The 14864-nt window shown below is 46.2% G+C and overlaps 1 protein-coding gene across 1 annotated transcript in view; it reads right to left on the bottom strand.

The window, feature by feature from the left end:
• Pard3 (par-3 family cell polarity regulator) overlaps positions 1-14864 on the bottom strand; it is a 558608-nt gene that overhangs the window by 181810 nt on the left and 361934 nt on the right. The window contains 1 exon segment of the mRNA XM_033765663.1: positions 9636-9867. Within this exon segment, the coding sequence (XP_033621554.1) occupies positions 9636-9867 (232 nt within the window).

Below are 14864 nucleotides of genomic sequence, written 5' to 3'. Positions count from 1 at the left end.
AGCATCAGCATGCAGTGACGGCCCCTGTCGGCCACAGTGAGAAGTCAGAAGGACACGTGCCCAGCAAAATCTGAAAGGCAGACCCAGGCGTGGTAAGGGACAGCCCTCTAGGTTGGCTAGAAGGGTGGAGAGCAGCAGGGGGGACGCCTGGAGCTAACTCGGCCCATGCCACGGTCTCTGTGACTGTGTGCGAACACGGAAGGTAAGTCAGTCCTGTCTTAGGACAAAGTTGTTATGGGAAGGACGCCTACATTACCATCTACTATCAGGGCCGTTACGTAAGAAGAAATGGGAGGCGACGTCATGGCGTGCACTGCACACCTCCAATGGGACGGGGAGAAAGCTGAGGCGGCTGTGCGCCCCCTGTGGGTGGGGCGGGCGAGGGCAGGAGGCCCCGCACCACTGCTTGTACAGCCTGACCAGGCAAGTCCAACCGCTCCTGCTTCTAGGAACACAACCTCCCAGACCCAGGGTTTTGCATCTCAGGGATTCACGCGTGGGGCAAAGTCAGCGTTTCCTCCTTGGTGAGCTTGTCAGGCCTCAATTATAAAGCCCTCTGCCGTGGGGATCGGGAATTGCCCAAGGGGAAGGATTTAATTCGGCAGCCATAGCATCTTTTGTTGAGTCCAGTGCACTAGAGAATACTTAAAACACTAGGGCTATTCATGGCAGAGAAAACGGTAACTTCAACAACCAACCAAACTAAAACCGTTTCCTCAGTCGCGGTGTGGACAGAAGGCTGAGATCAGGGCACCCATGTCCTCTCCCAAAAAGGGGGACAGTGGTCCTGGCCTAACTTGCCGTGTCACTAACTTACTCCAACTGCTTACCCCTTACTGCAGAAATGTGCTTCTTTTATTCACTTGCCCCACCAATGCTTGGCTTAGACTGGACGTCACCAGAAGTAGATGGAGGTGAGTGCCGGGCAGCAGTTTAATGGCAGCCACAGGGACTCCTGCTATGGAGGAGAGGAAGAACAGGGGGATTCCGGCTGAGCCGACAAAATGAGGGCCTCCTGTGCCCCGTGTCCAGTAGAGGCCAGGAGAACCTCGCCATGGGCGCTTTGGGACTCAGGATGCCACGCCGCCCGCCTGTCCTGCACACACGATCCCCGGGGCTGGGCAGCTGGATTCTGATGTCAGCGCGGGCGCTGTGCTTCTGCGCCCCCGCCAGCCCCAGGCTCTGCCAGGCCACGTGTGAGGGTCATCTCTCATGTTAAGGGCGTGACCGATGCCCCAGCCCTCCAGCCCAAGGACCCCATGGTGGTGGTGGGGATTCCGGAGCTGCAGCCAAGGGGCCTCCTCAGGCTTCGGGGAGGCCTGGGGGTTCCAGGGAGCAGGCACTGCTCCCTTGCTGGCACTGCTTATGCACTGATCTGCTAAGGAGACAGCAGGGAAAAGGCCAACATTCTCTGCACTGTCGGCCCAGGCTCAGTGTGTGGGGTAAGGGATGAAGCCGCACAGGTCCAGTGGGGCCAGCAGGTGACCCAGGCTCGCTTCCCCTGTGAGGGACATGAAAAGGCCCATGATGGGACTCTGGAGTGAGCACGGACACAGAACCACTGCCCAGACCAGAAAGGGATGGGTGGCTTGGGGCAGAATCTTCCCACTGGCTGTGTTAAGGTTTACAGTTCCACTTTTCCAGGTCATGTAAGGCCGTCCTCTGTCACCCACCAACCTGGATTTCTGGTCCTACTGGGTGACCAGCTGGTACTCCCGGGTCACAGTGGCAGCAGAATAGGGACTACAAAGTCCTAAGACGACAGAGAGGGGTTGGAAACAGACCGAAGGGCTCCTGCCTTTGTGCCGTAGCCAATCAAATGTGTGGTAAAGGAAAAGGAGCCGTCCAGGGTTACTCCCCGGGTTAGGAGCTAACCAGGTACAAGCACAGGACTGGCATGTTCCAAGAAAGGAGAGACAGAGGACCTGTTCCAGGTAAACGTCTGGATTGAAGGGGAGCACAGAGCATTTCGGCTGCCAGATCAACACCTTGAGGGAGGCGGCCAGGAGATGGCCGGGTCTACAAACCCGGCATTCAGGGGAGACGCCTGGAGATGACACGGGGTCCTCTCCCATAGACTGCACTGAGAAGCCTGGAGGCTCTGTCTCCTAACAACATCAACGTTCTGTGTGGCTGAAAAGAGAGGGTATGAAGGGCACTAAGACTGCACCCACTACGCAGAGGAGAAACAGCAGTAGCAGAAGAGACCGGAAGGGGGCAAAGAGAGCTCAGAGAACAGCAGCCAAGGAGGCGGCCAGGACCTGGGCGGGGAAAGCTGAGGCTAGGCAGGGACTCCAGACCAGCACAGCGGGAGAAGCAGGAGGGACGAGGGACCCCAAGAATGGGAGACCAGAGGGCAGCACAAAGGTACCCAGGAGCCTGAGGGCAGGGGAGAAACTGAGGCCACGGCCAGAGAGGAGGGAGAGCAGAGTGCTTTCCCCTGACAGGGGTAAGGGATGCCAGGACAGTGAGGGCCCAGGGGAAGCGCAGCCAGCAGTCACCGACAAGGAAAGAGAGGAGAGAGCACTGCTGAGCAAAGCTCCAGCACAGCAAAGAGGGGTGCGCAGGGCCGGGGGGTCCACAGCAAAGCCCAATGCAAGGGCAGACACGGTTATATCAATGGCTCGAAACTGAATCAGATTTCAGTCTTTTGTTTCTAAACTATTATTAAACACAGGTCAGAAGGAAACCATCCAACATTCCATTAAATAAGAGGTCATTCCCTCAGTGAATTCTTTAAACACGGGTTGAAACGATAGAACAATTACCTTTATGTTATAATTTGTGACTTAATAAAAATACATTTAGGAATAATGTGTATTTGATCCGTTGCATTTAATGTAAAAGATATAGGGCCTCTAATGGTAACAAATAAAAGCATTCAGAGCCAAGCATGGTGGTACATGCCTGTACTCCCAGCATCTGGAAGGCTAAGGCACGAGAGTCATTAGTTTGAGCCCAGCTGGGCAACTTAGCAAAACCATTTCTTAAAAAAAAAGAAATTTTAAATGGGCCATGGATTTAGCTCTGCAGTGCTGCCATCTGCCTGGCAAGCACAAAGTCCTGGGTTCAATCCCTAGTACCAAAATAAATAAATAAATAAATATATAAAATAAAAAAGAGCTGAAATTTCATCTCAGTGTAAAGCCTCTGGATTTAAGGCCCGAGTTCTGAAAAAAAAAATCAAGAAGAATATTTCCAATATATATTGTGGTGAACATCATTAGCCAAGCCTGTCTTCTACTATGCTTTTCAGTGGTGTGATAGTACTTATTTACCCTATGTTATGAGAAAGTGGTCACTAGCTTTCAACTTTCACATCAAGTGCAGAAAAAAAAGATTCCATTTTCTACACAGTCTGGAACTGAAATTGACTTAGCATCTCAGAACTGTCAAAAATTTCTTTTCAAAAAGGTTTGCTTTCCAGAGTCTGCAAAGCAGGTGTCATCCTTGACACCACATTCTGTATTCAGGCTTCAGGTCCGTGGAAAAGCAACGTTAGGGAACGTCAGGAAAGGTCTCGGAAAGGCCTAGTGGTGCACTCCGTGCCTCCGCCGGCTTCCTCTGCAGTCAGCTGCCACCCTGGAGGTGCCGGGGTCTCTAGTTAGAAGTGCTAACAAGGAAGAGAAGAATACTTCAAAAATACTGCATCAGCTACCCCGGAGCTTATTTTTGCTAAGAGATCAGTCTCACACTTGCTTTCCAGTGTTAAAAAATAGGAACTTCTTCTTCAATGCACATTAAAAGATGCATATATTAAGTTCTCGGGATTTACAAATTCCAGACTTAGTCCAAGAAAACCATGCAGGGTGTACAATGTATAACTCCAGATGCTTTCTGACCAGCTGTTCTGACAAATAAGAAAACAAATACAATTATGCAAAAATTCTTTCCCTCTCTCTCTCTCTCTCTATGACAAAGTATTGCTCCTGAACTTCATTTAGAGGCACAGTTTTCTACAGGTGTGCTTTACCTGCATTCCTAAAGTCCCTAGCAGACTACACAGAATGCCATTTAATTTCACGAATGTGAAACTGGTCACACTACCCATGTGGCAACTAGGCCGGTGTAATAAAAATACTCCAGCCCCGAAATTTCTGACATGAACAGCCATGGCAGGAGAGCCTCCTTCCTGGATACAGGGGAGGTTCCAGGGTGGGGTGCTGGGAGCGCAGGATTTGAAACTGCAACCAAGTGGAAGAGCCAAATCCTTCGCAAAAGAGCCCAACCTAGCCCTTCAAGACCTTTTATCAAATGGTTTTCATCTTCCTGTTTATTTTTAATTAGGATTCAATGCAAACATTTTCAGGAAACAGAGCTAACTAAATACAGTCTGTCTGGAATCCTGGGGTTCATGAATAATGGTGGGGGGCTGTGAGTGAAGACTTCATGCTAAAAGAAGGCAGCCTGTGCTCCAGCTGTGCCAGAGTTTGGGTCTGAGAGGGAGCACCTGGCCAGGCACTCTCTCTAGGGCCACTGCTAAAAGACTGTTTGCTCTCAGATCTTGTGGCTTCACAAATCTTGGGATCACCTCTTGCCAGAGTGGCTCTCCTTGTACACACTAGGAGAACTTGCTGGTTTTGCCAGCCCCAGGTACAGAAATGTATTTCCCTGACCCTTTACAGTTTGTCTGTAACCCAAAGAGGAATCAACCTTTGCCCAGAAAAGCCCTTTCAGACCTGCCCATTTGGTCGTCAATCTTTGCCGCACTGTGTCTCCTCCTGGATGCGCTGGGCCACTACTACAGCCCACAAACCTTTCAGCCTTCGTTCCGTCCACTCTGCAGCTGTCCTGTCCCCAGGCAGCCGACTCACATAGGAAATCAAGCTGCTGGCTGTACCTTACACGCTCTCGGAAGGGACCGACTCTGACATCCATGCGGAGTGTGCAGATGATTTTTGAAAATGCCAAAAGCGAGGACTATGGTTTCTACTGAGAGAAAGGGGGGTGCTAATGAAAAAAAATGATAGAAAAAGAAATACCTCTGCTTTCTGAAGCAGTAATTTAAACCCCCAAGCTGGAAATCAACATCAAAATGTTCCAAACTGATTAACACAGACATTATGAAGCCATCAAAACTGCTGATGTCGTAAACAAAATTCATCAACAGCCACTGAGAATTCATTGAAAGGAAATTTATTGTTGGTTTAAAAACAAACAAAAAACAAAAAACTGTGCAACATGTGCTGCTCAAGACATTGTGAACCGGGTTTGTTGCTCATCTCTTCTCGGGCTTCAGTTTGGCAAGGCTGAACGAGAGACACGGTTGGACACAGAGTTAGTAAGCACACAGCAGGGGCAGCAACATTTCGTGACTGCTATTCTCTCCCACCTGAGACGCGCCAGCCACACCAAGACCAATACGACGAGTGTGAGGGTCTGAGCGTGCTCGCTGTGCTCTGACAACGCTCAGGTTCTAAAAAGGAAATGCTAGCAGTGCATCTGATTTCAAACCAAACAAGGTTTCCAACAAAGTTAGCTACTCCCTCCTACACAACCACATGAAACAATGCTCCAGGGGCCCAGGTAATTACTTTAAGTGTAATTGGAGAATTCAATTTTAGTGGCAACACTGCAACATTGCTTTTGCCCTAGCTTTCCGAAGCAAGAGGCTCTCGGCCATCACACACAGACAACAGCGCGAGAGAAAGCAGACGTGTGCCGAAGGGCCTCGTCCCACAAGAGCTTCACTTTGGGGGCACTTGGAATTCTGATGTTCCAACCACAACAGTTCCATTCCTCCAGCAGAGCAGTATCACACTGTGCCTACTTCAGGGCTGAATAAAAGGGGGCACATCATTTTAGAGTCTTAATATACGAGGAGACAGGATTTTATTATCCTGTTGGTTATTTCTGTTTGGAGACAGAAACTAAGATGAAAACATGTTGCTTAAAAGTGCTGCTGCTTTCCTTTACAAGCACACACATTTACATCACGAAACAACTGCTCTTCCTCCTCTTCAAGTACATATTTAGTTCTCTCTTTAGTGACAACCTCACAAAATTGCAGGGTTCTCAGTGATGTTTTATAGTGCAAAATGTGAATAGCCAAGCATCTGAGCATCAAACATACACAGAGACTCAAAATTCCAACCCCTCCTTCTGCCCTGTCGGTTATGTTCAGTCATTTCTACCTGTTTGCAGGCACAGTCGGGTTCCTTAGACACAAAGCCACTTTAATTAAGACAATAGGAGTGCGTCAAGGAAGATGTGGGAATGAATACAGACACGAGACGCCTTACATATGTTACTGGATTCCGTGTGGATTTCAATTCGTGATTTAAAACTTGCACAAAGGCAGCTTTTGTACTTCATAGCTTTCATAATTTATAAACAGAAGAAGGATTCATCGGACTCCCAACATTCTTTCCTAGAGCTATGGATCAATAATTAAGACTTTTTGTGACTACCATTCCATGTGCGAAAAACAAACCATGTTTTCTGTGTGTGCCATTGCCTGAAACTACCTGTTCAACCTACCATCAACCTCCTCCTTTTCAAATATGGCCACTCTCTTTGCTCCACGTTGGATGTAACCAAAAATGTCAGAGAAACCTGCAGGGGTAGGAATTCTGTCTTGCGGGTGCGGGCGACTATCAGGGTGGTTGCTAAGTAGTAAAGAGCTGGTGAGCCTGACTGTGAAGGAAAGCATACTATTTTTTCAAGTAGACTACAGAGAAAAAGTTTATATTCTACCACATTTACTTAGAAAGTGATCTGAAGTCTCTTGCCATTTTCTCTTTGTTACCGGAACCACAAACAGAAACAGAAACCACACACAGAGAGCCCCACTGCTGCTCAGGACCTCAGGCCTGTGCTGGTCACCAGAACCCCCACCCACTGCACTGAGAAATGGACCCATGCAGACATGTTTTGATCGAGCTATTTCAAAGCAACTATGCTGAGGAACTCACATCCTAGCCTCTTCTGAAGAACAAAGAGAAAGGAAGAAACTCATTTGAAAATCTCATTGTCTTCCTCTAGGTTGTAAGAAGAGGAAGAGGAAGTGGAGGAGGTAGAGGAAGGAAAACATAAAAGAATCAAACAGAGTTTCACTCGTCTCAAAAAAATCAGATTCAACAGCCATGGAAGTTTCCTTAAAAATGATTTTAAAATCTCAAGGAGCTTCAAGAAGCTTCTCAAATACTAGTGACATATAATAATGGTGTTAAGGCACGAGAATTAAGAGCTAACATTCAGAAAACAAAAAGTTTGTTTTAAGCTTTATAGAGTATGCTCAAATCATTTTCAAGTTGCAGCCTCTGATGAGCCTCGATATCAAGTCCAGAGCAGAGGTTTGTAACCAGACAGAAGGAAAGAAACCCCATCCAAGACAGGCAGCAACTCTGCGTGGAAAGATACTCACCCTCCTTCCTAGGAAAGGAAGCTCCACCGTGAGGACTCTGTAGCTGCCTGTGGCCACGGCCCTCCCGAGGGGGCTGGCACACATCCTACAGAGCTGCCCTCAGGGGTCTCGGCACACACCCACGAGCAGGGCAGTCATCTTAGAGGCAGGGGTCACAGTACAGGGAAATATCTCAGCAGTGATGAAGTCTGACTATTAATTATCTTTGATTTTAATAGGATTCAGTGAAATTTTAATAATGGCTGTGGGCTTGTTGGCAAATTTTCTAAAAAACTGAACAGCTGGTTCTCATGAGCCAGTGAGAACACCAATCCAACACCGCGACTCCAGGACACAGGCGGTACAGACGTCATGTGTTTTCACTGTCCATTCTGCAACCCCAGGATAACATCAGCCTCATTTAAAAAGCAACAGCAACAAGAAAAACAACCTTCAGCCCCACACCTGAACATAGAATTCAATTTTCAAGAGTACACAGGCTTCTGAAATTATAAACTTCTACTTCTTTATCACAACGTGGGCTTTCATGGTTGGTTATAAGTACAGTCAATGGATTTCGATCTAGGAAAACATCACACAGTGCTTTGCAACGCTTTTGTCAGGGAGGGGACTGTTGTGTGTCCTTCAGAGTCCTTTACAACAATATACGCCCCCCCCACCCTCCACTCCACTGGCCCCAAATAAAAAGCTCCGCAATTGCAATGCCAAGTTGCAGATGATGATAATTTATAAACTACTAGAAGTCTGTTTATCTATTATTCCAGGTCAAAAACAGAGCCCTGTGTCTACCAGATAAACACTAGTGGGTAAGAGAAAATGAACAAGTCCTGGTTCCCAAAGACTTCGGGGGTGACTGTGGGAAGGGAGCAACACCTAAGTCTCAGAACAGTCGTACAAATTCCTTAAATTTTAAGTGATGGGCAGCAGCCGGATGTCTGTGCTGTGTGTGAGCTCTATTCCCGTGAGCACACACAGAAGGAAAACCCCTTGGCTGACACGGGAGCTGAAATACCATCACAGACAGAGCAGCGTCATCCTGTAAATGTTTTTGGTCGTGGACGTAATGAAGAATGACGACCCCACGGAACGTGCGTGCAGAGGAACCATATATAAAAAAGCAAAGCTATAACGAGCCCAACGTTCTGAAGCTCTGAGACAGAAATACAGTATCATTTACACTGAAGATAACACTGTCCAGGCTTTGTGTTAATATGAGCCTCCTGCTGCCCTCGGCCGTGCACTGATTTCATCTGACACCTAGGGGACACATCTGGCGGGCGGTGAGGACCTCGGGCTGGGCTGTTCTTCCTGGACTTTCCAGGCCTGACGTTTCTCTGACGCCCCAAATTATTGAGGTCGACCTGAGGGTCGTAGATCAAGGAATTCTATGAAAAGTAAAACTAGTGTTCACATTGTGCAATTAAAAACAAGTTTAAGGGAGGGGTTTGTAACACAGGATAGCTACTTTTTGAAAAGCCAAGAGGCTGTGCTGTATGTTTTCAATTTTAAACCATCATCTTGATATATTTAAGGGCTGAATTTATGGAACAATCAAGCCATCTTTATATTTAACATTAAATGCCTGAATATTATAAATCACCTTCCAGGAACGTTTATGTGGGAGTCTCAGTGAAACTTCTGAACAACTTGTCACTTTTATTGTATAGCAGTGATTTGTAAAAAATGATATGCTAAGTAATCCTGGAGTATAATTTAGGGACACAAAAACAACTGTCATGGAACAGCCAGTGACTACATTTAATGAAATCGTTACAGACTGAAGTAATAAGTATTAAATTAATCAACACATCTTAACTGAAGCTGTATCTGCAACATTTTTTATTAGACTTGTTATTAATGAACCTTTAAATGCGACCACTAACTTGAGCTCTACGGTAAATTTAAATAATGAACCATTGTTCCCACATGGAAATGAACATACACTGCTTTAATAGCCCTTTGTCTCCACGGGGCTTTTACTCCCAGGCGGGGACGAGGGGACCCCGTGGGGACAAATCTGTATGGGTGTCCCCAAGGAGGCCGGTGAGCACTGCCTGGAGGTGGGGGAACAAGGTCAGGTCACAGCTAGGATGCTGGCCCCCCGGGCAATGCTCCTACTCTGTCTTTGTGCAGCTTCACCCCTCCCCGGCCATGCAGCAGTTTCTGGCACAGCGGGCAGCACACACAGCAGGACCCGACTTAGCCTCGCGCCCGGAGGCTGGCGACTGCCTGTGCAGGGACTCTGTGGTCAGGGCGAGCACACGCTTACCTGAACATGTCTCCCAGGCCCTTCAGCATCCCCTTCTTGGCTTTCATTTTATCCTTATCCTTCTCTCTCTCTTTCTTCTTCTCCTTTCCGGTCTTGTCCTTTCTCCTTTCGGCCTTGTCGCCTTTCTCTTGGCTCCCGTTCATGTGTCTCTCCAGAGAATGGGACGGCGGGTCACTGGCTGTCGAGACAGACTCTCTCCCTGATCGTGAACTTTCTTCTGTGTCTTCCTCCACTTGAAAGGAAGAAAACAAAATTACAAAGAGTACAGGGAGGGAAGGAAACAAAATTCTCGATTAAAGACACGGGAGGACGGGACTTTGGCCATTGTCAACAAGGGAACGGCTGCGCCATCTGCGCAGGAGGCAAAGCTTCCCAAGGCTGATGGCACATGAAGGGGGCATGGAGTGGCCCTGTGCCCTGCACAGGGCTGGGCACCCCGAGCCAGGGGGAAGCAGCTTCCTGGCCGAACGGCTGGGCAGGTTCCTATGCGATAGTTTGTAAAATGGAAATAAAACAAGAGCCCTGCTCCTCTCCCGGCTTCCCTGCTCCTTGCAGAAGGCAGCTGCCCTCCAGCCCTCCTCACCTTGCTAACCCACTGCAGTGGCGAGTGAGCACACCAGAGGCAGCGAAGCACTCCGTTCCCAGGCGCCCGATTGTTCACCTGAAACTTCTGGACACAGGAGAGAGGTCCTCGCGGCCTCTGTGACTTTTCCTTACACTGTACTACAGGAGGCCAAATGCCCCAAGTAAATGCCGCTCTGCGTTCTGCATCTTCCAGCCCTCAGCACTTTGCACGCCCACCTGTACAATGGCAGTGGCCGTATTCTGTTCCTGGAGCCAACACTTTAGACAAATGGCCCAAGGGCAAAGCAACACCCTGGCCTTTTGCAGTTGGAAGAAGAACGGCTATAGTAGGCTTCTACTTTAGAATTTCTCTGTCAAGTAAGAAGCATGCATGCACCAAGTAACAGCAATTCAAAGATATCTGATCTGAGATTTACTGCCTTCCGAACAGAGTAAGAAGGTTGGGGATTTCAGATGACTTCTTGAATTCAAAAGTCACTTTGTTTCAGTTTTTAGTTTCTAGTAACAGAGTCAAATAATAGTTACATCTTCTCAATCTTGTAACAAGAAAGGACCTCAATATCAAATTTATGTATCTTAAGAGAAACAGGCTTGCCTCTCCGAACCAGCAGTACATAGTATCATGGGGTGGACTAGCTGCAGCAGCCCCATCTCAGCGCTGTGCATTAAACACTCACAAATCTGAGCAGAAATCATTCAAGGATGGTTCGTTCAGTCAGGCTCACTTAATACTCTTTTGTTTTTGCTTTTCAAATATTCTGGTTATTTTGCATAATATAAGGATATTAGGAACAAAGGTTCAGAATTACTTCCTTGACATATCTGATTAAAAACATGAGTCAAGGGCTGGGGATTTAGCTCAGTGGTTCCACCGCCTGTCTCACAAGTGCAAGGTCCTGAGTTCGATCCCCAGTACCAAAAAAAATAAAAACACAAACCAACAAATTTCCTGTCCCTGCAGGTCATTCGCTAGGGACAGTCACAATAAAAAACTCCCCTATGTATAACTCTGAAGGTCCTGCGGACTTGGCTTCTGGCCCCTGCTGTCTGAAGCTACCTTGTCTACTAGGAAATCCCTGCACAGTGGGGCTTCGGCAAGACCTTCACACATTTCTTTGATAATTCCATCTCGAATGCTCGATGCCATACTTCACATGGCATGCGTTCCTGTGCTGTTTCCTAGAAGAGAATCCCAGAAGCCGGCGCTGCCTTTCAGAAGCCTACTGTCAGTCTTGCGTGGTCATTTCATGCTGCGACTTGTGCCTCAGAACGATGAACATACCCAGGAAGCCACCACAAATGAGCACCGTGGACTCTGGACAGGCGGCCAGCCACTCCCGTGACTGGGGCAAGGTTGGTCTCCCCCTATATGGGGTTACCCAATTGTGAGCCACCTTCTTCTTCCAAAAGACCTGGGGGCACTGAGAAAATGTGCCTCTTTTCATCAGTTAAAATATAAATAGTGACCACATGTTTCTTAGAGGAAGCCAGTTAACACTTTCACATGGACATGGTCAAAGTCCACAGCCTCACAGATAATGCTGAGCTAAGGCTGTAATTTTTGTGGTGCACTCAGAGCATGGAAAAATAACCTGGCCAACTAACCCCAGGGTTGCTAATTAGGTGTAGTCTGTTCAAATGGCAGCTCCCCGAGAGAAGGTAAATATAGTTCAAACAGCATTGTAGGGTCTTGGCTAGCACCCTGGACATGGCTGTGCTCTATCTGCAGACCACTGCAACTTTGGGGGAATGCATAGCCCCAGGTAAGATAACTGAGCAAATTATTATGAAATGATTCTCCAAAGGTAGAAGCCTACAACTACTGGGGTGGTCAAAGCAGACTAAGCAGATGCTGGTGAATGTTCTACAATTCCCGAATAGCAGCCAGCTTTATATTCCCTTGGCTCCTTGTACAATGGTTTCATACTGCACTTCTCATACACCACCTCTTCCACATCTGCCTCCCCTTCTCCGTTCGCCATAGCCAGGCAGATGGCAGGTGCAAATACTAACACGAAAGACTACTGTTAACCCCTGACCAATGACTTCTCAACCAGACTCTGTCCAGTTCCTAGATACCAATATCCCTCTATCTTCAGGAAAACGCCTACTCTCGTCCACTCAGGCCTGACAAAGGCAGCCGGAACCTGGCCACGGTAACACCGGCATGCCCTCTGTACTTGGCACAGCACCGATCGGTTGTTGGTATATTCCAACACTGTTACTGTTAGAGCTCCATTATCGTGTAGTGGACTTTATGACCCTCTACAGTGTCTGAGACGATAAACAAAAAACTGAGCTCAATAAATGTAAATGAGCAAGTCTTGTACACCAAACATTCTCATAAATCATGAATGGAAGCATCAGTAGTGACTCTGTTAGTTTCTGCCTGATACTGTTGGCAGGAGTTCAAGGGGCATATGTCTGCGCTTGGCTCAGCCATGGAATAAAGGCGGTGCCTTCACAACTCACTATATGCTGAAGCCATGTCTGCTGCCAATTTTTTTCATATTCACAATCATTTTCTGGTGTATGTAATATAACTTATTTTCTAAATTGGGTGAAATACAGAAAGTATTAAATCATTTATCAACTTTGGGTTTTGTGACCTCATCTTATAAAATGAAAACAACTTCCCTTTCCTGCCCCAAGCAAGTGGACTGATCAAAATGGTATTTGCACATCTGAGAATTCTTTATGCTTCTTCTAATTTAGATAATACATTATCCCAGAGATCTACTGGGGATGTACTGATGTAACTAATCCTTTTGAATGCCAACTAATTAAAAATATTTAGCAATATAGAACTTCATATGTACAAACATAAGATGTTCTTTTAGACTATCGCATCTTATATATGCTTTAAACTCGGAGATGGTTTGATAAAGAAAAAATAAGAATCTCTCACTTTACCCTGCCTTTATATAAAAGCTGTGGCTTATGAAAGCTCAAATAAATTGGCTACATATGTTTAATTTTTGAAAAAAAAAATATATATATATATTCAGTCACTGATATGCTAGTCAGATTCAAAATTTTAAAACCAAGCTTTGTACTTGTAATACTAGCTTTATTATAAAGGTCATAAAATATTTTTATTCCCTTAAGATTAAAAAAAATACAACACATTCATGTGAACAATTTTTCAACTAAGAAACGTACTAGTAATATATCAGCAGTAAATGACTTGCTCTATTGTGTTCATATGGTAAATTACAATATAAGAACTAATCATAAACTTACATTTAGACAAGTTACTATTTTAAATGCTGTATAGATTCTGATGTTTTCCACTTTAATTATGCTCATCTTTGCAGATTATTTACTTTCCTTTCCAAGACAGCCTGAACAAAGAAAGATGATTATCTCCTTCCAAACAAACAGTAACATCTATTTTTGACAACATTTCTCCCTGTTTTAACTTTCTCTCTACACTGAACTCTCAGCCACTTCCCCGTGTGATTACGTCTAAAGACAGGTACTTTTCAAGTTTCTTTTTTTAAAGGAAGCAATGCGTGAAGCTGCTTATTTCTCTTTCACACAGCACAGTCATTCTGCAATTAAGACATACCTAATTACCATGTTTTCAACAGATGCAAATGTAGCTCAATTAAAATTCTAGCCCACGTTACAAATTAAGCTACTGGATTCTGCAGGTATCATGGTAGGCCCAGGTGACCTGCACGTCTGGAAAGTCCTGGGCATTCATGTGTTAATGACTACGGAGAAGGAACATGGGTTTCAATTGACCTTCAAGGTGTTGTGGCTTCTGTCATCAATAAAATACTTCTACCCGCCCTTCACAAACATTTCACTGTCAAAAATTGACTCTGCTCTGTACTGTAAATGTACTAATAAAAGGTTTTTAATTTTTTAAGTTGACTCCAAATCACATGACTCATTTTTCCCCCACCAAGAAGTGATGTTGCAGGCTGCTTTCCAAAATGCCTTGCTCTCTTTCTTCCCAGTGGGACTCAGGGTACAGCCAAGCTCCAGGGGGTGAATTCATCAGGACGACATTTAAGCCAGCCTGGAGATACTGAGCCCTACTGGAATTATTTGGTCAAGGTTACCAGAACAAAGATGGCCCCATCAGACCAACAGCCTAGGGTCTTAGACGACCGTGCTAGACTGTGGGATTAATAAAACCAGCAGCTCCCAGCTCCAGCGCCCAGTGACGTAAAGCAATGTATTCCCTCCTGGTGACACTGGTCAACCTGAGACGGGTGGTTAAATGCTGTGGAGAGCACACCAATAGGCTCACTGCAGGACAGTTCTGCTGATATCTATCACGAGGCCAAGAGTCAGCCACTTTAGGCAGCTCTGACAGCTGCACTGGATTTAAACGAATTGTTCCATAGGCATAAACAAAGAAATGTAAAACTAAAATGATAAAAGTATTTCTTAATTCACACTCAACAAGCACTCTCTTCAGAGGAGGGCAAGGCCTTGAAAACACTGGTTAATACTGGTTGGGTAGATGGCTAAATGGACCAAGACCAACAACAGGAAACGCGGTCCTTCCCTGCTCTCTGTTTATAAAGATCCACCCTAGGGATTAGAAAACCTCGGGGACAGAGACATGAATTCTTCGTTGCTCTCCCTCTTCTCTGGAGACAAAGGACCAAGAGCAAAAACTGCCCA

This window comes from Fukomys damarensis, unplaced genomic scaffold (genome assembly GCF_012274545.1).
Source record: "Fukomys damarensis isolate Sample0158 unplaced genomic scaffold, DMR_v1.0_HiC HiC_scaffold_19, whole genome shotgun sequence".
Lineage (NCBI taxonomy): Eukaryota > Metazoa > Chordata > Mammalia > Rodentia > Bathyergidae > Fukomys > Fukomys damarensis.
Note: the sequence above shows the minus strand (reverse complement) of the source record. Positions and strands in the feature narration are given on the sequence as shown.